Source organism: Schistocerca americana, chromosome 7 (genome assembly GCF_021461395.2).
Source record: "Schistocerca americana isolate TAMUIC-IGC-003095 chromosome 7, iqSchAmer2.1, whole genome shotgun sequence".
Taxonomy (NCBI): Eukaryota; Metazoa; Arthropoda; class Insecta; order Orthoptera; family Acrididae; genus Schistocerca; species Schistocerca americana.
In genome coordinates, this window is record NC_060125.1 from 122749748 (window position 1) to 122774455 (window position 24708).

Consider the following 24708-nt stretch of genomic DNA (forward strand, 5'->3'; position numbering starts at 1 on the left):
ACAGGATATCGGCCGAAAAGGCGGTCTCAGCGGCTCGAGTTAGCAACGCTACTCGTTTTTTAAGCCAATGCCAGTTCGCTTCGTCAGCGTGACATTATTTAGAAACAGCATATACTAAAACGGTTGCTAAAAGTTAATGATAATTGTGGTTATAAGCTCTGAGTAGCCAATGAAAGTGCTCACTGTCATGATGAAGGAATAATGTCGAGATCAGTTTTGCTTTCATAAGGCACGGAAGTACTCCGTGTTTATAACATATAAAATTGTCAATGAAATGTATTTTCTTTAACTAGATGTTAACTACATGACTGTTAACGTCCAAAATGAAAATTGGTTCCAGGTAGCGTAGGAATCACGTTGAACATTGGAGGAAGCGAACCAGCTTCAAACTCAACGGAAGATTTGGAAGCCGCTGAGAGGAATCTTCAGTTCAGTGTGAGTAAGATAAATACCACATTTTCAGTAATTCAGAAATACTTATTTTTATCCAATAACAAATTTTCAGCAGTAATTATATAGTTACCGCAATGGATTAACATGATGTACCCCCCCCCCTGTAAGAGTGTAAACAGTTCACTGACTACCAGAGATGTCATTATCACGGTAGAAGGAAAACCATTCTACGAACCACCTTTGATCACCTTGATCCAACTGCAGAAGGGCATATAAAAATATTAATGCAGCAGAGTTCGGAAATCTGTGACCGTGTACTTTGTCGTACACATCCTAAGAATAGGGTCAACGATGTTTTCTAAAAGCCTGAACCACACTTCCAACACGGCGCGGAGAGCGTAGCGTGAGATGAATGTCTCCATTAATATTACTTTAAACAAAAGCATCTATTCTAAATAGGTTCTACTTAACTGAAATTAGACAGCAATTGGGTGACTCTTACAGCAGTGTCTTCTGAGATGGTGAACAGCAGAGTGTTTAAGGTAGCCCTCCTCTTCAAGCCACATTTTGTTTCCTTATTTTCCAGTTTTACAATTTTGTACCGCAGATATCACGTAGCATTCAGTAAGTATAGCGGTAGTGAAGAACGCACACCGTAGGGAGTAAGATTTCGGTTCCCACGCTGGCTGAATCAGACGGTGGACCATATGGCGTCGCCAGAGGACGATGGTGTGAGGCGCTGTGGCTAGAGAGGGGAAAGCCGGCTACGTCAGCAGCGAGGTACTGTACGTAGTTTTACTCTCGCGCTGAAGCAAGTGATCTTATTTAACAAATATTTGCTACCGAAAGTCACTTTTTCCCGTACGGATTGAGAGGCACCCACATTCCTTGCTCATACTGTGGCATCAAGCAGTCAGGCCTGCAAGATGAGTGGTCTGCCAAGCGAGTGGATTCATTCTTATTTATCGAGTAACATGAACTCTAGTACTCACAATTAAGTTACAAATTATTCTTCTGTATGAATATTACGCAACGGAAACGCAAATCTGACTATTAGTAATTTACACAACTCTGACTGTTCACTACGCACTGGTAATACCACATTTTCTTTTTTTATTTAACGGCTTTGATCAACACGTGGCCATCGCACTGAATATGAATGGCGCACACATTATAAATTCTGGATATCATGGCAACATACAATCCGAAGGAAAAGGCCACCAATCTTTTTCTTTTCACTATCTTATTTATTCCGATAAATTCTATAACCTAAACACACAAATTCTATAACCTACAACAATAACACATGAGAAATTCCGCCCAGAGGGCATGGCTTTACATTGGTGATTCTCCATCTTATGGTCTCGTAATTCTTTAACGCTACAGTGCACTTTCTGGATAGAATGGTGGATCTTTTTCTGTATCTCACACTTCGACTCTCACAACCATCATCACGAAACTTTCCTCCAGACCGAGCGGTACAAAAGGAACATGCATAACCCACTACCTCTGAAACTACCTTGCTACTCTCCCATGCAAACCACACATACTTAAATTACATGACATACACCACACTGCAACAAGGAATACAACACAAGGAATAGCCACAACATTATAATCACATCACTTTCAGCTTTCCCACTTCATTTAGTATTTATCCCAGTTTCACACGACACTGCCCCACTTCGTAACTTTTCTTTCCTACTACGAACTCTGGACGTTATATGCACGTCTTCCTGTGCAATGCAAGCCAAGTGGCGTTGCTGGATAGACGGCTGACTCACCTTGCTTCTCTCTCAGAGTATTATAGTTTGAATCAAGCGTCACACGGAAACACAACACGCAAAGTAATATTAAGAACATATTTATCACACACGCGAGTCCTTAATTGATACCATGGACGAGTACTTCTCTTTATCCTTTGTCTCATACACAGATTGAGACTCACACAGTACTCACCACGTGGAAGTACTCGTCTCTAATTTCAAGTCCTGCACACGCCATTTCTTAAATATTTCCAACTTATAGTACACACGCTAGTAATTCAGCTTAACTTAAGCACTCGGAAGTATTTCAACTTATTGCTACACGTGGTTTCATTGTGACCGTTGGTCACATCCGAAGATTACTACGATCCCATTAATGTTACCTGCCTGACATTTAATTCTCCCCACAAATGTTCCTGAAATAGAGAAATTATTATTCTAAACTACTCTTAAGTATTTCACATGCATACCATGTCTCCACTCTTTTGTCCTTACGGAGCACGCCTAAGACATGTCTTACCAACACTAGATCCAGCGGCAGAGTGCTGAAACATGGCCGTTCTTCAGGTCATCTCGCATATCTGTCGAGGTGGGGGAAGACCATGCTACTGTATTGGTCAGCCACATTTCAGGCGCTCAAAGCTCCGGTAAGTTTCATCTCTTTGGTCCCACCAAAGGTGACCAAAGGATTGTCTCAAAGATGATCATATATTCACATTCACTATCTGCGGTTACATTCATTCATTTCACAGATCTCACCAAACTGGATGTAGGGATTTATTTTGTGGGAGTGCACATGTGATCAATTAAACAAATAAATTGTCATTCTTTCCCACACTGGTATCCGGCTTCGCTGTATTAATTGAAATTGAGTTATTATTAGAAAAAATATGTTGTTCTGACAAGAACAATGAAGTATGTTGTACCTATTTTCAATGTCGGGCGGTACTGTACCCTTTCAGGATATTATGTGAACCTACAGGTCATAATAAATTTCTTACAACAATATTACGACGCCAGAAATTGACCTTCTTAATAAATAAATGAATAATGTTTAAGCAAACGAAAATGTACAATTGGCTACGAAATATCACGAGTGTAAGTACAAGGTACAGGCTGTGCGCTGTAGTCGCCAGTCGCTGATAGGATGGCTTCCAATCTAGATCTGGCTCTCAGGAAACTGTCAGTTTCCAGTTAAATCATTATTAATTGTGTCGATATTGTCGGTTTATGGTGTTAAGTAAATAAATACATAATAATGGCAGCCCTTTTGAACGTTGTCGCGAATAATACAGCGTTCCGCTTGAACACAGAGTCACAGCAAGAAGAATTGCACTTTACAATCTGACGGTGCCGATCCTGCTTGTGTGAGGGACATAAACTTTTCTGCAAAACTGATCGAAAGAATCCTACACGACGACTCATTAAGAAAGCCCAAGGACGGATTAACTTAATCTCCGCAAAATTCGGATGGACAATTACGGTCAGTACAACTCTGTGCCTCTTATACCATCTTCTACGGTCTCACTGGCTAAATTGAAACTTTTCTGGGGGTTTAGTACAAGTGGGCGTTTCTTGCAAATGCTATCAATAGTGACGAAGTCTCATTAAACAGAGTTATGCGATGTCTCGAGAAGGAAAAAGTTATCAGCCTCAATCACAACTGCTTCCAAAAGGAGTGTAAACGTGGCAATGTACGAGGGCCTATCAGGAAGTACATGCATTAGGTTATTTTCCGACATAGTCTCCATATTGGTTTAGGCACTTGTCGCTTCGTTGGACGACCCTGAATATACCCTTCTGGTAAAAATCGTGTTCAGCCACATTTCCGCGAAGCGTCTCACCTCCTTGTCTGAAGTGAATCGTCGGCCTCCTATTTGCTCCTTTAAGTGAGGGAAAAGGTAAAAGTTCCTTGTAGCGAGGTCCGGCCTGTAGGAACGATGGTCAGTGACGTCCCAGAGAACAGTTTCAAGAGCGTGGTGATCCTCTTGGCAGTATAAGGTCGCACGTTGTCGCCAAGAAACACGACGTCCTCGATGAGAAGTCCTGGCCGTTGCCTCCTGCGCAGTCATGTTAAGGTCATGCAGTATCGGTCAGCGATCACTGTCTTCCCTCTTTCCAAAAACTGCACGAGTGTGTCCCAAAACATTGCGGCCGTCACCTTCCCTGCTTTTGGAGTCACTTTAAACTACTTTGTCCTTGGAGAGGAGAGGTGTTTCCACTCCACTGACGGCCGCTTTCTGCTGGGGGTGCGGTGGTCGATCCAGGTTTCGTAACAAATGGCAGTGCTATGAATAAAACCGTTCTCTTCAGTGGAGAACCCTTGTAAAAGTTGCAGGCTTGCCTCCATGCTCTTCTCCTCGTGTTAGCTGGACAGATTTCGTGGAACCCATTGGGTACAAACTTCCCAGTATTGCAGAATATCGAAAAATTCGTGACGAACGCTTCCGGAAGGCACTGCCAGTTCTACCGTCACACGCTGCAAGTTGATTCCGAAGTTATCCCGAGTCAGCTCCGGCACGCGAACTCTGTTCAAAGCTGTCGTTGCCGTGCTGGGATGGCAACTGTGATCCTCGTCTGTGACGTTTTCTCTGCCGGTCTCAAACTTTCGACACCATTCTGCAACGTGGTGAGCATACAGTACAGTCTCTCTGTAAAGCTCTGCCAATTGCCAGAGAATTTCAGCCATGTTTACATGTTTCGCCCTCAGAAATAGAAATCGAGTAACTGAGTGGATTTCTTCGTGAGACCAGTTTCAGAGGCGAGTCGCCATTTGTGCTCACCTGTAACTAGCACGTTTTCCAAAGGCATGTATCAGAATCACCGCGCGCAACTAATTTCTTTATAACAGTCGAAACTTCAGAAATAGCGGCCTTGTAACCTGAATTCCTGATCACCCCCCCCCCCCCCCCCACCGTTATTTGAGAAACTTACTAGACTGGGAAACTGGATCAGCTGGTTTCATCTTCATGCTGTAAACAATTACGTATAGAGTACTAATTGAAGCTATTAATACAAACCTTAGGTCGTTGTTTCTGGAAGGCGACAGGGGAAGGAAGAAAAGAGTTCAACCTCTTGCGTGTGGAAATAGATGGTGAGTTTATAATGGGTAATTTGATATGATTTCAAGTGGGGCAAATATTGGCAAGTTGCTTTAACTGTTCAACAATGTAAAATTGTGCATTCCACGTTACGAGGAAAAACGTAGTATCCTACAATACAATATCAATGTGTCACAATTGGAATCAGTCAACTATTGTAAATACCTTGGTGTAACAGTCTGTAGAGGTACGAAAAGTAACAATCGCATACATAGGCTGCAGCCTTTGGTTCACTGGTAGAATACTAGGAAAATGTGAACAGTCTAGAAACGAGAACGCTTACGAAACACTCTTCGGACCCATCTTAGAATACTGCTCGAGTGTGAAGCACTAGTACCAAACAGGACGAACAGCGGACAGAGATCGTACAGGGAGTCGGGCGACACGATTGCTCACAGGAAGCGTCACGGAGAGACTGGGGACCTTGAAGTGGCAGTTTCTTGAGGACGAACGCCAACTGTACCTCGAATCTATACTTTTACAACAATCGATTTTAAGAGAGGACTCTAAGAATGTACAAAAGCGTCCTGTGTGTCGTTCCTGTAGGGATTGCGAAGATAAGATTACACTAATCATAAATGGTTCAAATGGCTCTGAGCACTATGGGACTTAACATCTATCGTCATCAGTCCCCTAGAACTTAGAACTACTTAAACCTAACTAACCTAAGGACATCACACAACACCCAGTCATCACGAGGCAGAGAAAATCCCTGACCCCGCCGGGAATCGAACCCGGGAACGGGAAGCGAGAACGCTACCGCACGACCACGAGCTGCGGACACTAATTATAACACACAGAGATGGTTATAAGCAGTCATTATTGTTTTACCTATTTAGTTTCTGTGTTGCTGCGGGAAATAGGAAATACACAAATTATAAGAGAAGCATATTTGTCTGCTGTCATCAGGGAGGACTCTACGCGCACCCCATCTACAGCCAGGATGGGGATTACCCGGCAGTAGTGCGCCAGAGGGTGGACGCCAACAGTGCTGCAGAGGGGCGGCCCCGTTCACGGCTGCCATCTTTTACAGAGGAAGAGATTGCGTACCTCAGAGGTAAGTTTATGCCACACTAATATCTACTTTCGTTCTCCTATGTCAGTAGAAAGCACATCATTCCGCTATTTCTTGAACATAAAGTCAGATCTGGAACGAAAGTTCTTCTTGTTATAGACAAGACACATTATATCCTCTTCAAGATTTTTAGTTTTCATTTTACTGCAACCTTGTGTTTGTATGCAAACCTCTTATGCTAAGGATTCCACTTACCTTCTATTCACACAAGGGTGTTATTCAGTGGTTGTGTTTTTATAGGTTCTCTAACTGGAGCATTGTAGTTAACTGTACCCTCTGTGCATTAAAATACGCTTTCAGCATAGCACTCCATTCGCTTAAGTATTCGATGCAAGTTTATATGTTTAAGATATTGTTGTCTCAATAGAAAGTTTTGTTTCCAATCTAGATAATTTGCTTACCATTAGCAGCTGCCATACATCACCCGAAAACCCCTGTGGGAACGACTCAAACATTCACTGTCGCTTATGTTTTTCCACCTGTTTCTCCCAAGCAACAATAACAGGTTTTCCCGTCTGGAAATAGAACCACCGGAATAAGAGGTAACCTACACCCGACCGTAGCGATGAACAGCAGCTGAGTTGAAGGCATTGAAATAAAATGGATGGAATCGCGGTCAGGTTCAAAATTTCAGTTATGACTCCTTACATTACAGGCTGAGATTTCCTGATTAGGATTTCACTTACTGTGGTGTCACCGCCAGACACCACACTTGCTAGGTGGCAGCCTTTAAATCGGCCGCGGTCCGTTAGTATACGTCGGACCCGCGTGTCGCCACTATCAGTGATTGCAGACCGAGCGCCGCCACACGGCAGGTCTAGAGAGACTTCCTAGCACTCGCCCAAGTTGTACAACCGACTTTGCTAGCGATGGTTCACTGACAAAATACGCTCTCATTTGCCGAGACGATAGTTAGCATAGCCTTCAGCTACGTCATTTGCTACGACCTAGCAAGGCGCCATTATCAGTTGCTATTGATCTTGTTAATCATGTACCGTCAGACCGACGTTCACCTTTAACGGATTAAAGTTAAGTATGCCACCAGCTACGTCCGTTTTTCTAAAGTCTAATTTCCCTTTCCTGTTCCAGACCTCACGCCAGCCTGCGTGAGCTAAAACGCGTGCCTTTCGGCTTCCTCTAGTTTTCCTGGGTTGGCTCTCCTGCCAATCCACAAGTATTCCATCAGCTACGTCCGTTTTTCTAAGGTCTAATTTCCCTTTCCTGTTCCAGACCTCACGCCAGCCTGCGTGAGCTAAAACGCGTGCCTTTCGGCTTCCTCTAGTTTTCCTGGGTTGGCTCTCCTGCCAATCCACAAGTATTCCACCAGCTACGTCCGTTTTTCTAAAGTCTAATTTCCCTTTCCTGTTCCAGACCTCACGCCAGCCTGCGTGAGCTAAAACGCGTGCCTTTCGGCTTCCTCTAGTTTTCCTGGGTTGGCTCTCCTGCCAATCCACAACACTTACCTCAGTTCGTTTACTTGCATTTCAAAGATATAATCCGCAGTGTTCCCATTCCTCTCACTTAACTGTATTTCATTCACTTGCTGAATACTTGTTTCAGTTACGATATCAGTCCCACTGCCACCTTTTAGTTCTCTCTTCTATTACTTTGAGGTTAGTTAGTATCACACTCTAGATATGTTAAACTTGTTCTGTTTTCTGTTTATTGTGGTGGCTTATAATTTTTACTTTCGTTTCCACTAGAAATTCCATTATCTTCATTTTGTATTCTGATATATATTTTATGAGGAACATAGGTCATATTTTTCACCTGTATCCAAAAAGTGGCAAGAAGCTTTCAATAGATTTTTTGTTATCTCTTATTACTGTAAGAAAGTAAGTGGGAAATCGTACTGAAAAGGTATTTAGAACGCAGATGGATGTTTGGTAATAAATGGCGTAACGCAGATCTTTTTGCAGGAACCTTAAGTTCAGAGATATTTTGCATCCTTCTAAGGGTTGACAGCTTGACTATGAAACAATGTGTACAACGTAAGATGCCTTAGACGTAGAGATTTCTGGGTCTTCAGTTAACTCTAGATTCTCTACACATTTCGGAACGAATAACATGTAAAGGTGATCACCTGACGTAAGCTGTGTTCTGTTGCAGGGGCGGCTGACTTTTTCGGGCTGAATCACTATTCGACGAGCATCGTGACGTCAGGCGAGGCCGGCATATCTCCATCCAAGTCCAGAGACTCTGGCGTCGTCAGCGTCAGTAGTGGGGTGAGTGAGCCGTAGGCCGACACAGTGTCTTTAGCCAGGTACCTCTCTGAATTAACCGAGGCGGAGACAATCGACAAAATTCCCTGAGAATTCTCTCGATTTTCATCTCACACTCATTGACGTCAAACCACTGGTCCTTACCACGCTCCATTTTTTTACAGATTAACAGCACCACGAATGAGAAATTTCTGAACCAAGCACTTTAGCTTCAATTCACGCTCTGTGCACCCTCCTGCTCTTTGGTGCACTCCTCTGCAGTACGTTAATTCGGCGGCGCCAGAAATGATGACAGGGGGAGGGGAGGAGGAGGGAGCGGCCTATGGGACTGCCTCCCCTCTCCTCCCTCCAGAACTACACCAGTTTCTTCTTAATCTCGAATAAAAACATGCAACATAGCTTTAAGTCCCAGCACTCTCGAAAATTTTCTCGCCCTTGTAGTTGGCCTCAAGACCTTACAGGCACAACTCAACATATCGCCCTTAGCGGAACACATCCGGCAAGCGTAAAGGTAATTTCCAGAGTACCCCAAGGTAGGACCGCTCAGTGTATACAAATGGTCTAGCAGAAAGCGTCGGAAGCTCATTAAGACTACTACTGATGACACGGCCGTCTATAAAAAGGTAGCAACGCCAGAAGACAGCATCGATTTGCAGAACGACCTGCAGAGGACTGACTAATGGTGCAAGGACTCGCAGTTAATGCTAAACGTGAATAGACGTGACATATCGTGCATACATAGGAAAAGAAATACACTAATGCACAACTACTCTATTGATGACGAACTGCTGGAAACTGCATGTACCGAAAAATATCTAGGAATAACAATCCAGAACGACTTTAAGTGGAATGACCACATAAAAAGTAGCAGGAAAACCAGATGCCGAGGTGGCCGAGCGGTTCTAGGCGCTACGGTCGCAGGTTCGAATCCTGGCTCGGGCATGGATGTGTGTGATGTCCTTGGGTTTAAGTAGTTCTAAATTCTAGGGGACTGATGACCTCAGAAGTTGACTCCCATAGCGCTCAGAGCCATTTGAACTATTTTGAAAACCAGATGCCAGACTGAGCTTCATAGGAATAATCTGAAGAAAATGTAACTCATCGACGGAGGAAGTGGCCTACAAGGCCGATTCTTGAGTATCGTTCATCGGTCTGCGATCCTTACCAGGTGGGACTGGTAGAAGAAAGAGAGGTCCGACAAAGAGTGGCGTGTTTCATCGCGGGATCGTTTAGTCGGCGCGAGAGCGTTACACATACGATCAGCAGTGGCAGACGCTACAACAGAGGCGTTGTGTATCATATACAGTTGTTCTATTGAAATTTATAGAGAGCACTTGTGCGAAATGTCGGGCAATATATTGCTTCCTCCCGCATACCTCTCAAGAAAATTCGAGAAATTAGGGCCAATACAGAGGCTTACCGACAATCATTCTCCTCACGCGGCATCCGCGAGTTGGACAGGAAAGGAGAATCAGTTAGTGGTATCAGAAGTATTCCCCACGATATATCGTTAGGTGGCTCGAGGAGAATGATGAGGATGTAGGTGTAGACGCTATTATAACAGATCAAGAAAACATCTTCGTTTACTCTAGAGCATTTTGAGACGGCATGGCAACACAAAATTTCTATGAGCTCAGTCCCCTGCCATTCAGAGCAAAACCCCGGATTTGACTCTGCTGGGGGTAATACAATTTCTTGGTGGGAATCTGCTTTGTTAGGTACACATAACCCGTAGTTTTATATGGGTAGGTCGTCGTTTATGTAGATCTTGAACTTGAGGATTTTTCTGTGCTTGGGGTGCTTCAAATATTAAACTCTCACTCCCCATTCAGTGAGACCACAAATCCGACATGTGTACTTCATTGCTGACATGTGATGAATTAAACTGGTTGCAATACACTCCAGAGGTCAGGTCCAAGAGGTCACCTGTGCTATGTAAATTCCATGCCATGTAAATGCTAATGAGTCAAAACGTATATTCATATCATAATATTTATTATATAAACACAAGTCACAATAGAATTTTACAGAAAGAACAGACATCGGCCATGTTTTCTCACCGATGACGACCTACATTTAGATTGCATTCACAGGAATGAGACTGTTGTGGGTCTCCACGGCCTACTTCAACATCAGCTCGCTCTAAACTGCCATTTGCCGTCTCCTTAAGACCTGTTTATAGACAGCTCTCTCTCTCCATCAGTTTAAGGGATGTGAGGCCACGAAACAGGTGCGTAAATAACAGAATTAAGATGCCTGAAAGCTAATGCTATTTTAATTTATATTAGTGTTAGCTTTTTCCTTTGTATATCCTTCGCAATGTATGTTAATGTGGTAACAACCAAACTTGATCTACAATTCTTTCCGACGCGTTCTGACATTTTACTAAAATAAAATAAATATAATTTTTATGAAATTTAAAACGACTTCGAATTGATGTGTAAAATGTTTCATCTTGAAAAAAAATTGAGGTCATTACAAATAGGTTGTTAAATTTTGTGCATCTGATATTTCTGAAGCTATGAAAAATTTAATACGACTATTTTTAGTAAAATTAATTTAGCTGATATGTTTGGGTTACACTTACGATCTTCTGCAGTCAAGCATCAGTTGAATTAAATTTACATTTCGAAACAATCGTTTAATTAAATTTTAATATTGCACCATCACCGCTACCTTTGTTAATATGTGATGCAGTCTTGGTATTGGTTACACAAGTAGATACCCTATGAAACTTATTATCCTATTACGGCTTTTAGTGGTTGTAGATTCTACACTCATAAGTAGTAAACTGTGATGCGATGAAATTAACTGGTTTCAACATTCGAAATATCGGTTTCTTATATGAATCTTAAAATAAAATTTCAGAATCATTGAATGATATGAATGGAATCACCAAGCAATCAACGATATTGTTTTAAATATGTCTTACGTACAGAAAATCGCATTAACACTATATTAATTTAGATTAAGGTCAAAGACTCTGCTGCTAGGTGCCGCTGTTGACTTTGCTTTAATAAGCGATAATTAATATTGAAATTATATCTCTAACTCAGATCAAATTCGGTCTCCATCTACATCATACGCCACAAGCCACCTAACGGTGTGTGGCGGAGGGTACTTTCGGTACCACTATCTGATCCCTCCAATCCTGTTGCACTCGCGAATAGTGCGTGGGAGGAATGATTGTCGGTAAGCCTCTGTATTGGCTCTAACTTCTCGAATTTTCTCCTCGTAGTCAATACGCGAGATGTATGTGGGGGGGGGGGGGGGGGAAGTAATATGTTGTCTGACTCCTCCTGAAAAGTGCTGTCCCGAAATTTCAATAGTAAATCTCTCCGTGATGCACAATGCCTCTCTTGTAACGTCTCCATGAATAACGCCGGTAGCCAGAGGGACTACAATGATCAAATCAACTATCCTACTGTAACTAATCAGGACTTAACGTCAGACCATCTGTGAAATTTAACAGCACCACATTCCGCGAGAAAGCGCCATAGAAGTTCAGTAGGGACGTTATGGGAACTGATACGCCGAGCATGCTGAACGTCGGAGCTATCTTCCCACAACTAGACTACTAGACGCATTAATCATCAAATTTGTCAGGGGCTGGCAGTAAACCTGGTATCATCCGCCCATATTCCAGGCATGTTCAATTGGTAACAAAGCCAGAGACATGGCCGTCTGAGAAATGGCAAGTTGTCTAACTAACTCGTACATCATCAAGTAGCAAACTGTTTTTCTGCTGATTGCCGTACTCTGCAAGATTAAATTATTCACTTAAGTGCTGGTATCACTGCGAACGTGGACCGAGCCTTCTATTGAACGCTGTTTGTATGATTTCTTACGTTGGCGATGCTTTAAGTGCTTCCTGATTATTTACATGTCCCTGTCAATTTGACCTGTTATACAGATATAAAGGTTCTAGCGATTTGAGTCTCTGTAGTTGTACAGTAATTCAAGTTAAATAATATCACTGGGGTTCCTTCAGCGAATGCAGTGATAAACTGGTCGCATTCAATGGATTGCAATCTCCTCTATTGGTAGCGCAACGGAGAATGGACGTATTCCGAATATAGTTAACGAAAAATTTTAGAAACCGACTGATAAGTAAGTGATGAATGTCAGATGAGAGGCAGCTTGAAATTTTCATTTCGTGTGGCTCTGGGCTGAAACAATTCTTCCTTTGCTATAAAATGTCTATAACTTTTAGATGAGATATCGGTCACGATGACTTAAAGAGTGTAATGACGCCATTACATTGTTGATGTTGTGAAAGGAGATGATGAAACCCGGTTCCGGCATGTAGCGTACTTACGTCAACTAACGCCAAAGGAACAATAGAGTTTAACACGTTCTTCAGTGGATGGATTACCCATCAGCGAGATGATACTGCGTCACTCAATTAGGCTTTGTGGACAAGCGTGAAATTCAACGCGTGGAATCTGAGTGAAATTTAAAGTAGGTCTAATGATCAGTGATTGTGCTTCAATGCCTCTCGCAGACCATCACAGACGTACAAGTGTGAGCAGTGTGAGCGAGATGGGTTGCTGAGGGCAGTGTGTCGATCGTATTGCAACCACACGCATTGATAGCATACCGTTTGACGTGCGACGCGAGGAAGAATAGTCCAGGCCATTCTGAATACCCATATAGTAATTGCTGTAAATGTAAATACAGATAGTACACGATGATGTAAAGAAAATTACGAATGGGAAATACGAGGGACGTTCAATAAGTAACGCAACACATTTATTTCGGCCAGTTTCGGTTGAAAAAATGCGGAATTTGTTGTTGGCCATTGTGCAATATTCCTGTTTCATTCCCTGTAATTTAATAAAGTGCCGGTAGGTGGCGGCGCTTTTCGTAGCTTTCAAAATGGCGTCTGTAACTGAGGTACGTTTCAAGCTGAGCGATGTCATTTAGTTCATTTTGGTGGAAAACCAGAGTATCGCAAATATTAAACGACCGAACGTCTACGAAGAGTTGGCAGCGAACAAAAGCACGGTGAGTAGTTGGGCGAGGCGTCTGCCATCATCCCAACGAGGTCGCGCAAATCTGTCCATCTCTCGCCTGCCGACCGGCCGCACACGGCAGCGACTAGTGATCCCTACAACCTTGGAACGTGCGGACACACTCACTAGACGTGCTTCACGGATCACAACAAACACCTCGCTACTAAACTGGACATCTCTGTTGGTGGTGCTGAAACATTCGTCCACTAGTTGAGGTACTCAAAGGTGTGTCCTCGCTGGGTTGATCGCCGCCTAACACAAGAGCATAAGGACCAACGAAGGACCATCTGTGTAGAACTGCTTGCGCATTACGAAGCTGATCGCGACAATTTTTTGTCACGGGCGATGAAACGTGAGTTCTTCACTTCGAATCAGAAACAATCCATGAAGTGGCGCCACACCATCTCGCCTCCGGAGAAAACTTTCAAAACCACACCCCCAGCCGGTTTTATGTTCTCTCTCATGGTGCAACAATCAGCTCTGAAGTGTATTGTGCTACGCTCAGGAAATCGAAGAAACGACTTCAGCGTTTTCGTCACCACAAAAATTCAAGCGAACTTCTCTCATCGTAAGGTGTCACACAAGTCTGCACACCCGAGAGGAGTTCACAAAACTTCATTGGACTGCTCTTCCTCATCCAGCGTGCAGAGTGGATACCGCGCCTTCCGACTTCCATCTGTTTGTCCCAATGAAGAATGCACTGCACGGGATGATAGAAACGTTGTCGATGCAGCAAGAGGTTGGCTCCGACGTTAACCAGCAGAGTAGTACCAAGTGGGCACACTTGCCTTCCCAGGAAGGTGGTGTAAGGCCGTCGCATTGAACGGAGGTTATTTTGAAAAATAGGGTTTTGTAGCCAAAGACTGGGAAATAATATGACATATTGGAATGCTGAATAAAACGAGCCTGCTTTCATAAAAAAAATGTGTTGCGTTACTTATTGAGCGACAGTCGTAGGAAAAAATGAAGTTGAAATACGTAATGTCACTGTAATCCGTATATGGCTCTCAGCACAATGGGACTTAATTGCTGAGGTCATCAGTCTCCTAGAACTTAGAACTGTTTAAACCTAACTAACCTAAGGACATCATACACATCCGTGCCCGAGGCAGGATTCGAACCTGCGACCGTAGCGGTAGCGCGGTTCCAGAGTGTAGCGCCTAGAACCGCTCGGCCACCCCGGCCGGTAATCCGTATACGTGGAGCAGTTGCACAGTAATACATATATTATAACTGCCTAATAACTATTACTAATTTGCACTATTAATAAACATATAGCATCAGTAAACCTAATCCGACAGTAATTATGGCAATCAAGGGATGTTATAACAAGGCGCTCTACTTTATTATTACAGTTCTTCAGCAGTCTCTCATTTCTTTCTGAGTTATTTTAAATAATATTTAATATTTGATGGGAGGTCTCATAACGATTTCTTGAATTTGTTATTTTTATAACTGTATGTTACAGGCGACAAACTTGTGAAAATTTTCCGAACAGAATATAATCTTCTGAAAAGTCGGAGTAGAATTTAGAAAACTATGTAAGCTCCCCTGACAAGAAATTAAACACCCCTGTAGAAATGACTACAAACGTCATCTAATATCGTGTAATTCTGCCTCTGTACTTGATCGACGCCTGGATTAGATTGCGAAGTGGAGCCACAAGGTCACGCAGGTACGTCGAATCCAGGTTAAGTAACACACAGTTCTACCACATTCCGGGGAGGCTATTGTCGGCATATTACCAGCTATTCCAAGGTGTCTCACAGATTTTCTATGGCATTCAAATCAGATAATTTTGCTGGCCAGTTGAGATGTAATGGGTGGGACAGTGTTCAGAAAATCCGTGACAAATTCTTCCAGCCCGATGAATATTGCTGTTGTCGTCTTTATGTGCCTGTGTTAGCAACGGTCTCTTGCGGGCTGACCGACTCCAAATCTCCACGGCATGCTGTCCCCGTGGCAATGTTCTTTCGCTAACAGGTTCCGATTGACCTTCATTCACTGCCTGCAGCAATTCCGATCCCTTCTGGAAGCGATTTTGATTCACAAGCCGTCAGACGGGTCTCCAGCCCCTTCAAGTCAGGGTATTTTATGGACCACACTGCCGACGTCTTGCTTCGTTGCTACCTGTGTTACACCTCTGCCTGTAGACACGCTGAAGGTCCGCCGCTAGACACCAACAAATCCAGCAACTTCACACTCCGTATGGCTTTGGGCACTGTCAAACACGACTGCACTTTTCTGCCACTGTCACGTCGTTACATTTACCCATGTTTATGTACAGTGTCAGCCTGAAACATGAAAGTTTCAGTTTTTGTTACTGTCTGATGCTCACGTAGCGGTAGTGCACTCGCGGTTGAGCACACGTCTCGATTGCTGCGCCATCTGTAAAGGTCTAAAGGTTCATCTGCGACTGCACACTGAGGGCCTAACGTTCTGCCCGGTGAGTTTACTTTGTTGGGAAGTACACCAGATGACAAGATTATTCTAAAATTAAAAGGAAATTGATCTTTTTAACTGTGTAGGCTGCTGCATCTGATTATGATACAGATATAAAATGGGGGGGGGGGGGGATGAATCAGGAGGAACAACGAAGAAACAAAACACAAATATGATGATGTTGCAAATTTGTGGATCACATTCAAGCTCTAGGGAACATACACTAAGATGACAAAACTCATGGGACAGTGATATGCACATATATAGAAGGCGGTAGTATCGCGTACACAAGGTATAAAAGGACAGTTGCATTGGCGAAGCTGTCGTTTGTACTCATGTGACTGGTATGAAAAGATTTCCGACCAGATTAAGGCCAGGCCACAGGACGTGAATTAACAGACTTTGGACAGGGAATGGTTGTTGTGGACAGACGCATGGCACATTCCGTTTCGGCAATCGTTAGGGAATTCAGTATTCCGAGAGCCACAGTGTCAAGAGCTTACCGAGAATACCAAATTGCAGGCGTTGCCTATCACCACGGACAACGTATCACTTGACGACCAACAGCAGTGGCGTTTGCGTAGAGTTTCCAGTGCTAACCGATAGGCAATACTGTGTGAAATAACGGCGGAAATCAAAGTGGAACATGTGACGAGCGTATCCCTTTGGTCAGTGCAGCGATATCTGCCGCTTGTGGCCTATGGCAGCAGACGACACACGTGAGTGCATTTGATAACTGCAAATCGACTGCAGCTCCTCTGCAGGGGTAGTGGCCATATCGGTTGGACCCAAGACGACTGGAAAACCGTGGCCTGACCAGATGAGTTGCGATTTCAGTTGTTAAGACCTGATGCCGGTGTTAGAGTGTAACAGAGACCCTACGAAGCCATGAACCCTAGTTGTAAACAAGGAACTGTGCTAGCTGGCGCCGCTCTGGGTAGCCGTGCGGTCTAAGGCGTCTTGTCACGGTTCGCGCGGCTTCCCCCGTCGGAGGTTCCAGTCCTCCCTCGGGCATGGGTGTGTGCTGTCCTTAGCATAAGTTAGTTTAAGTTGTGCGTAAGCCTATCGACCGATGACATCAGCATTTTGGTCCCGCAGTCCTTACTACAAGTTTCCATTGCTAGCTGGCGGTGACTCCATAATGGTGTGTGCTGTGTTTACATGGAATGGACTGAGTCCTGGTTATATTCAACTGCTTAGAGACCATTTGCAGCCATTCATGGACTTCATGTTCCCAAATAAAACTGTAATGTTTATGGATGATAATGTGGCATGTCACCTGGCCACAGCTGTTCACAAATGATTTGAAGAACATTGAGGACAACTCGGACGACTGATTTGGCCACGCAGATCACCTGACATTAATCCCATCGAACATTTATGGGACATAACCGAGATGTCATTTGGTGCACATAATCATGCACTGGCAACACATTCGCAATTGTGGACGGCTGTAGAGGCAGCATGGTTCAATATTTATGCAGGGGACTTCCAAGGACTTGTTGAGTTCATAACTCGTCGAGTTGCTCCATTACGCCAGCCAAAAGGAGGTCCGACAAGGTATTAGGAGGTGCCCCATGACTGCTGTCACCTCGGTGTTGTATTGGAACAATGAAAAGACATTAAATATCATAAATACACAGAAACAGACACATTAAAAACATATAGCCATCTGTAGTGGAAGCATAAAAGTTAAAAGACAAAACCAGTTCCAACTAGTATTAAAGTTCTTGACAAATTATAAGTGGAACTTGAGCCCCTGGGATCTTTGCTCTCTCAGGCATGTGCTCTACCGACTGAACTATCATTTTTTGAAAACTAAAAATTATTTATCGTGCTGAAATACCCTACAACGAACTACAACGTTGCACAAATGTCGTTGCAAAGATTAAGCGTTATCAATACAGTCTTCAAGTTATTTACACTGCGCAAAGAATGAATAAGTTTAAGAAAACGAAAAATAAAAGCTGAAGACAATACCAGAGTGTTGTGTCCATAGTTTCGCGTAGTCAGCGCGTACACAACTTTCCCACTAGAGCGCGCCCCGCTGAGCACAACAACAGCAGGCGCAGCGCTCGTCCGCCTCCACACTACGAAATGGCGCTGTCTTAGAGACGGACCAAATTCTGCTTCCGCCGATCCGCGTATTAATATGTAACGCAGCCAATGAGATTGCTGCTAACGTAGAACCTTTTCTCCTCGCGGATCAAACTCGCGCAGTGATACATCAACGCGCATTGTATTATAACGAGTGTACAGACCTCCGATTAGTCAGCCTGCATTTGTCTGTACCAGTCTATAGTCAAGTTTCAGTCTGCGCCTAATACAGGGTGTCCAGAAAAGGACTCTCTGATTTCAAAATTAAATATCTCGAAAACAAAGATCGATAGAGGAATGCAGTAAACGGTATGTTTATTGTGAAACCTGTAAGAAGTTTATACAGCAGTTTGAAATAATAGTTACAAAAGCTGCTAACAGATGGCGCTGTAATCGCCATACGTAATGCCTAGTATAAATAGTGATCAAAAGCCCAGAGCGATCAGTTCCACTACTGAAGCGTGAAAGGAGGTTAGCGTACCGAAGGAAGAGATTAAAACCATGTACTCCATTGAACAACGCGTTTTTCTGGTGCTAGAGTACCGCACGTTAGAAGAGAGTCCTACGGCAACAAGGCGAAGTTTTCAAGCACGATTTAATGTTCCAAAAGGACCCGATGCGAAAACCATTCGCACGCTCTTCGCAAAATTTTAACGAAATGGTCTAGTGGGGCATGTTGGCCGCAAGCAAACCGCAGTTACGCCTGAAAATGTCGCCACAGTTTCTGGAATTATTCAGCGAAATCCAATGTCATCCGTCCGTAGAATTGCATCTGAGACTGGTTTGAAGCGTTCCAACACGCAGAGAATACTGAGAAAGAGCCTACACATGTTTCCATTCAAATTTCAGACGCACCAGGCCATACCCGTACGAGCTGTGCAACAAAGGGTTGCCTTTGCTAATCAGATGCTCACAATGATTGATAGTGAAGGATTTGATGTTGGCTGCATCTGGTTTACAGATGAAGCACATTTCCACCTGAATGGCGATTTTGGGGTTCCGAAAAGCCATATTGGTGTGAAGCGAAACCCCTGTATTCTCCTAAAGTTACTGTGTGGGCTGCAGAATGCAGCAGAGGTATTATTGGCCCTTTTTTCATTCGACAAACGGTCACTGGTGCACGTTACGTTGCAGTTTTGGAACAATTTGTCGCCACACAGCAAGCGTTAGAGGATCGACCAGGTACTGAATGGTTTATGCAAGATGGAGCCCGACCACATCGGACCGAATAAGTGTTTCGCTTTCTTGAGGAATACTTCGGGAATCGAGTCATTGCTTTGGAATATCCCAAATGTACTGGTGCAGGCATGGATTGGCCTCCATATTCGCCGGATCTGACTCCCTGTGACTTTTTTTTTGTGGGGCACAGTGAAAGACATGGTCTACCCGAAGCATCCCGCCAAGCTGGACGAGCTTGAATCGGCGATCTCTGTGGCATGTGAATCCATTTCGGTTGAGACACTACGAAACGTCATGGCGAATTTCATTCTTCGTTAACGCCACCTCTGTAGTGCCAATGGTGAACATTTTGAAAACATTTTGATGTGATTGTTTGCTAAGATTGTTTTCATACGATTATTTATGTATGCTGATATGAGCTGTACAGCGTACAGCGCCATCTGTTAGCAGCTTTGTAACTATTATTTCAAACTGCTGTATAAACTTCTTACAGCTTTCACAATAAACATACCGTTTACTGCATTCCTCTATCGATCTTTGTTTTCGAGATATTTAATTTTGAAATCAGGGAGTCCTTTCCTGGAGACCCTGTAAGATTACCATATTCCTGCACATAGCCATGAAGAGAAATGTATAGACACTTTTGGCAAGTATCAGAGATATATGTGAGAATAAGATTAACGTACCAATACCAAAGGAACTTCAGACAGTCAATTGTAAATAGCATCCAGAACCAAGTTCAGTAATTTTTATGCTTGTTATTATTTTAATAAATGTGTGTGAAAATTAATCAAGTTCTGTTTAAAGTTGGTTACCGACAATCTGCTACTCTAAGCGTGCAAGTGGCATTTCTATCGTCTGACCTAACGGCAGAACATAAACACGACACGATAAGACCACGAGACATATTGCTGACACTCGCTAACTTCGTTAGAGCGACAAGTCAAATAATCTGATGGTGGGTGTACCGAAGGTCTTACAGTAGGCACACCACGCAGAGTACATTTTGTATCCTCAAGAGTATAATTGTTTTAAAATAAAACAACTGGATATTTTCCTGTACTGTTTTAATAAATTGTTTTAACTGCTTTTATCTGTAAATTAGAGAAATTAGACAGCAGGACTGGGACAGTAACCACAGCATATACATTTCTTTTTCTAAAATAAGAATTTCACGTGTATTACAAGAAAGCGGACTTGCGATATTTATGTTAATGACATAAGTGATTTGTTCAAATTTGTTGAAGATGAAAATGACTTTTCTAAATTTTTGTTAATATTACTCTATACATATTGAAATTAGGCGCGTATTGCTTTCACTCTAAAACATCCTACGTTACACAAGTGCCTTAGGCACAGCCTAGAGAATTATCCCCAGAATGTATTTATAGAATAGCATCTGTGAAGTTTGGGTGGTAAGAGAGAAACCTATTGCGAAAATAAAGTTCTGAGGGAATTAGTGAGTTGTACTGAGAAAAATATAGCTCAGTTGCCAGAGCACTTTCCTACAAAAGGTAAATTTCCAAGGTTCGAGTTCCAATCCAGCACACAGCTGTAAACCGCCAGCAAATTTCATATCAGTGCACACTCCACTGCAGGGTGGAGATTCATTCCGGAATTAGTATATGGTAAGACCCGTTAATAGTAAAGTTTATCCAGAAATTAAGAGGCTGAAAGCAAACGGATGGAGAGCCATGAACAGGTCACTCAGAGATGGGTACTGGATAAGCGTATTATCTGAAGCGACGGTTAGCATGATGTTGGTGATGACGGTGAGTGTTTCTCTGGTATAATCATAAATGAGAAATAATATTTTGTGAGAGTGTTTCGATGTCGCTACTGCAGCGGCACTTTCTTTTTCGTAAAGTTGTCACTTTTCATACTGCCATGCTGTAGAGTAGGAAATAGGAAGGGGGAGTGGGGCTTACTAAGTCTCCGGTATCATATGTTAATGTGTCTCCACTTTCTCTCGTTCCAGCAATATCCTTGGGGATTCCGAAACTTGCTGAACTGGATCGCCAACGAATACCCGGGCTACCCTATAATAGTGACAGAAAATGGCCTCGGAAACTCTGGTGGTCTGAACGACACCGACAGGATCGATTACTTAACAGTGAGTGCGCTTCGTCATCTTGAGACACCACTAATACTTAGATGTTAACTTCAGCTTGGAAATTCACTGAATATTTTAAAATGTTTGTCGCAGTCTTATCTGACGGCGCTTCTGCAAGCTGTCAACACGGATGGAGTTCCGGTGATCGGCTACACCGCCTGGAGCCTCATGGACAACCTGGAATGGAACAGAGGATTCGAGTAAGTCCTCGTGCATTCTTATGTTACTTTGCTTTAGTTCATGGCTAAATTTTTAATAACTTGCCTGCGAAATTGCCTTCTAACTATAAGAGCTGCTAGTCTTCTATTACTAATGACGAAGGTTTTTGTAGAGGTGTTGCTGGATGAATTAACAGCAAATGTTCAAACACTGTATTACCTTTGTGTTGACATCTATGTTTGCACTTACTGATTTGACTCGTAGATAGGCGCAAACGATTCTAACTGACGCCAAATAAGAGCTTAAGCATCAGGTTTCCTAAATGTATCCTTTTTGTGTAAATGAAAGTAATGAATATTAACTGTGGGGCGTACTCGGCATCATTGGGCACAAAAAAGTATTCATCAGTTGCTAAAGAAAATGCCTTAAAATTGCATGACCATTCTGTGTGACTAACAACGAGCCTTTCCATGCTGCAATCAGAGCATTCTCTTCTTATGTGAGAATTGCAATCGACTCCCCATTTGCACAAACACTGAGCTCCTGCAATAAGTCAGAAGTTGGCTTCACGCTGTGCAGATCACGTGCTCCCTGGTGGCAGGTACACCCTGATCTCACTGGGCGTGGAGGAGAGATCCCTTCTTTTCGTTACACAGATATCCTCGTGTGCCAGATTCCGACTAGTACGCCCTTCTGGTCATCCAAAGTTTTGTAATTACAACAGATTATATAACATATTCTCAGTGGACTTGTTGCGCCAGTTTGGAATAACATTTCATGTTTTCAACGTTATTCCCTACAGTCTATAACGCAAGAGCACCTGACTGTTACATACAGGATGTATCAAATGGTAAGGTCATTTCTTGATCACATAATAGAGGATCTTATTTGCTACAAAAAATCTTGAACAAATTTTCTGTATTCGTCACCGTTTTGGAGTTACGTGTTTAACTCCCTAACAGCGAGTTTCTCTTTCCTTAATTTCTCAATTAAAGGACTTCTCTTGTAATTCATGTGTGTTGTCCCCATACACGACAAAAGGAGCGTTTGGAAGATGGTGAGTTTGCACGTCATATTGACCATCACACGTTGCCAGCCATTGTATGAGTTTCTTCAGCTGCAATTTGCGTACGGTTTTGTAGCTGGTTACAGCATTCGATGTTACTGACATTATGCTTTTTATATTAAGCCCTGAGTGTGTTTCTGGACAAGGCGACTGCAGCGATTAATTGCTAAGCTAAAATTCGTGTTTCAACGTCTAGAATGTTTACTGACGAGGAACACCAGGACATGCACTTTGTTTGTGGTGTCTGTAACGGTAATACGGCAACGGCTGAAAGGGAATACCGAGAGAGGTTTCTGCAATGACGGAATCCGGGAAGACGGGTATTTCAAGCACTTCACCAACGCTCAGGAACGCTACAACCTACGCATCATGTGATCGACCAGGACATGCTCCGTACCGTGACGAAGAAATTCTTGAAATTGTAGAAGCACTTACTCCTGTGAGTACAAGGCGTCTTGGGTGTCACGTTGATCTCTCATCTGTCTTCTTCATTGATAACATCTTCATCTGTACCATCTGAACACTGAGCAATAATTAAAGCCACAAGATCATAGGCATCATTTCGTATATTGTCAGTGATCGCTACAGATGGTTAATGACCAACCAGATTTCGTGAACCACAACTTATTGACTGACGAGTCAGGTTTCACAAGAGATGCTGTTATCAAATGGTTCAAATGGCTCTGAGCACTATGGGACTTAACATCTGAGGTCATCAGTCCCCTAGAACTTAGAACTACTTAAACCTAACTAACCTAAGGACATCACACACATCCATGCCCGAGGCAGGATTCGAACCTGCGACCGTAGCGGTCGCGCGGTTCCAGACTGTAGCGCCTAGAACCGCTCGGCCACTCCGGCCGGCGATGGTGTTATCAACAACAGAACTTACACATCTATGCTGACGAGATTCTTCGTGCAACTGGTTCCAACTCATTTCAAAGGAAAGTCTGTGTTAACGTATACTCGGTGGTATTCTGTTTGTCCCATTCATAATGGTTCTAAGCCATCAGAATGGTTTGATACTGTTCATATTTTCCTGTCTTGTGTTAATCTTTTAAGCTGTACACCTCTACTGCACTCAGCATCGTCTGTAAACAGTTTTGCATATTCTGACCTTTGCTCATACAACTACATTTGGTCTTTACTGCTCCTTAGAGCGAATAGTTAACTATTCGTGGATGCCGTAGCAGATTTATATTACTAAGTGGCTGAAACTATCATCTAGCCTCAGTTGCAAGTCGCCTAGCTAACAGCTTCTACAGGTAACAAAAATTTAATTTTCCATACTCCGTGTCATTATTGACCGAAATTTAAAATGCTGTCATAATCTGCTGTGTAGTTTATGTAAAAGATTTAAGACGATAACTCAAGTAGCGGAGTTAGAAACAGTATCTATATGTCTCGAGGCAACTTAAGTCACGTCGTGCTGTTTAAACAGTCCCCGAGCTAGGTGAAGTCGGTCTTCCTGTTCCAGAGGAAGCCTCTTGGCTCGCAATGCCCTGGACATTCACACAGGGTTGGTTTGCTGATAGTTGGTAGCTCCAATAGTAGGCGCGTGGCGGGGCCGCTTAGGGATATGGCCACCAGGGAGGGGAACACATCCAGCGTGCACTCTGTGTGCCAACCGGGAGGAGTCATTGCTGAGGTGGAAAGGGTGCTTCCAGGTGCCATGAAGAGCACAGAGCGCAGTGAACTGCAGGTGACAGGTTTCGGGTGTGTGCCCCGTAATCCATCATTCCCTTTATGTTGTATATGTTTCCATGTTGTACAATTTGTACTAATCTATTCCAGTTCGTGCTTTTGAAATTCAAATGTGTTGTGTATCGTGTGGTAGTTGTTTCATGTGAGTTTAATTTCTGTTACATTGTGATCGCTTGTGGTCAAAGAGTCATGTACAGTCCATGTTTCTGCCGCGCGGGATTAGCCGAGTGCCGGCCGCGGTGGTCTAGCGGTTCTAGGCGCGCAGTCTGGAACCGCGCGGCTGCTACGGTCGCAGGTTCGAATCCTGCCTCGGGCATGGATGTGTGTGATGTCCTTAGGTTAGTTAGGTTTAAGTAGTTCTAAGTTCTAGGGGACT

At 43.3% G+C, this 24708-nt stretch overlaps 1 protein-coding gene across 1 annotated transcript in view; it reads left to right on the plus strand.

Moving 5' to 3' along the window:
* LOC124622458 (myrosinase 1-like) overlaps window positions 1-24708 on the plus strand; it is a 78936-nt gene that overhangs the window by 39980 nt on the left and 14248 nt on the right. The window contains exons 6-10 of the mRNA XM_047148162.1: window positions 341-435; window positions 6170-6317; window positions 8445-8560; window positions 21269-21403; window positions 21497-21603. Coding sequence (XP_047004118.1) covers window positions 341-435; window positions 6170-6317; window positions 8445-8560; window positions 21269-21403; window positions 21497-21603 — 601 coding nt within the window. The remainder of the gene's footprint in view (window positions 1-340; window positions 436-6169; window positions 6318-8444; window positions 8561-21268; window positions 21404-21496; window positions 21604-24708) is intronic.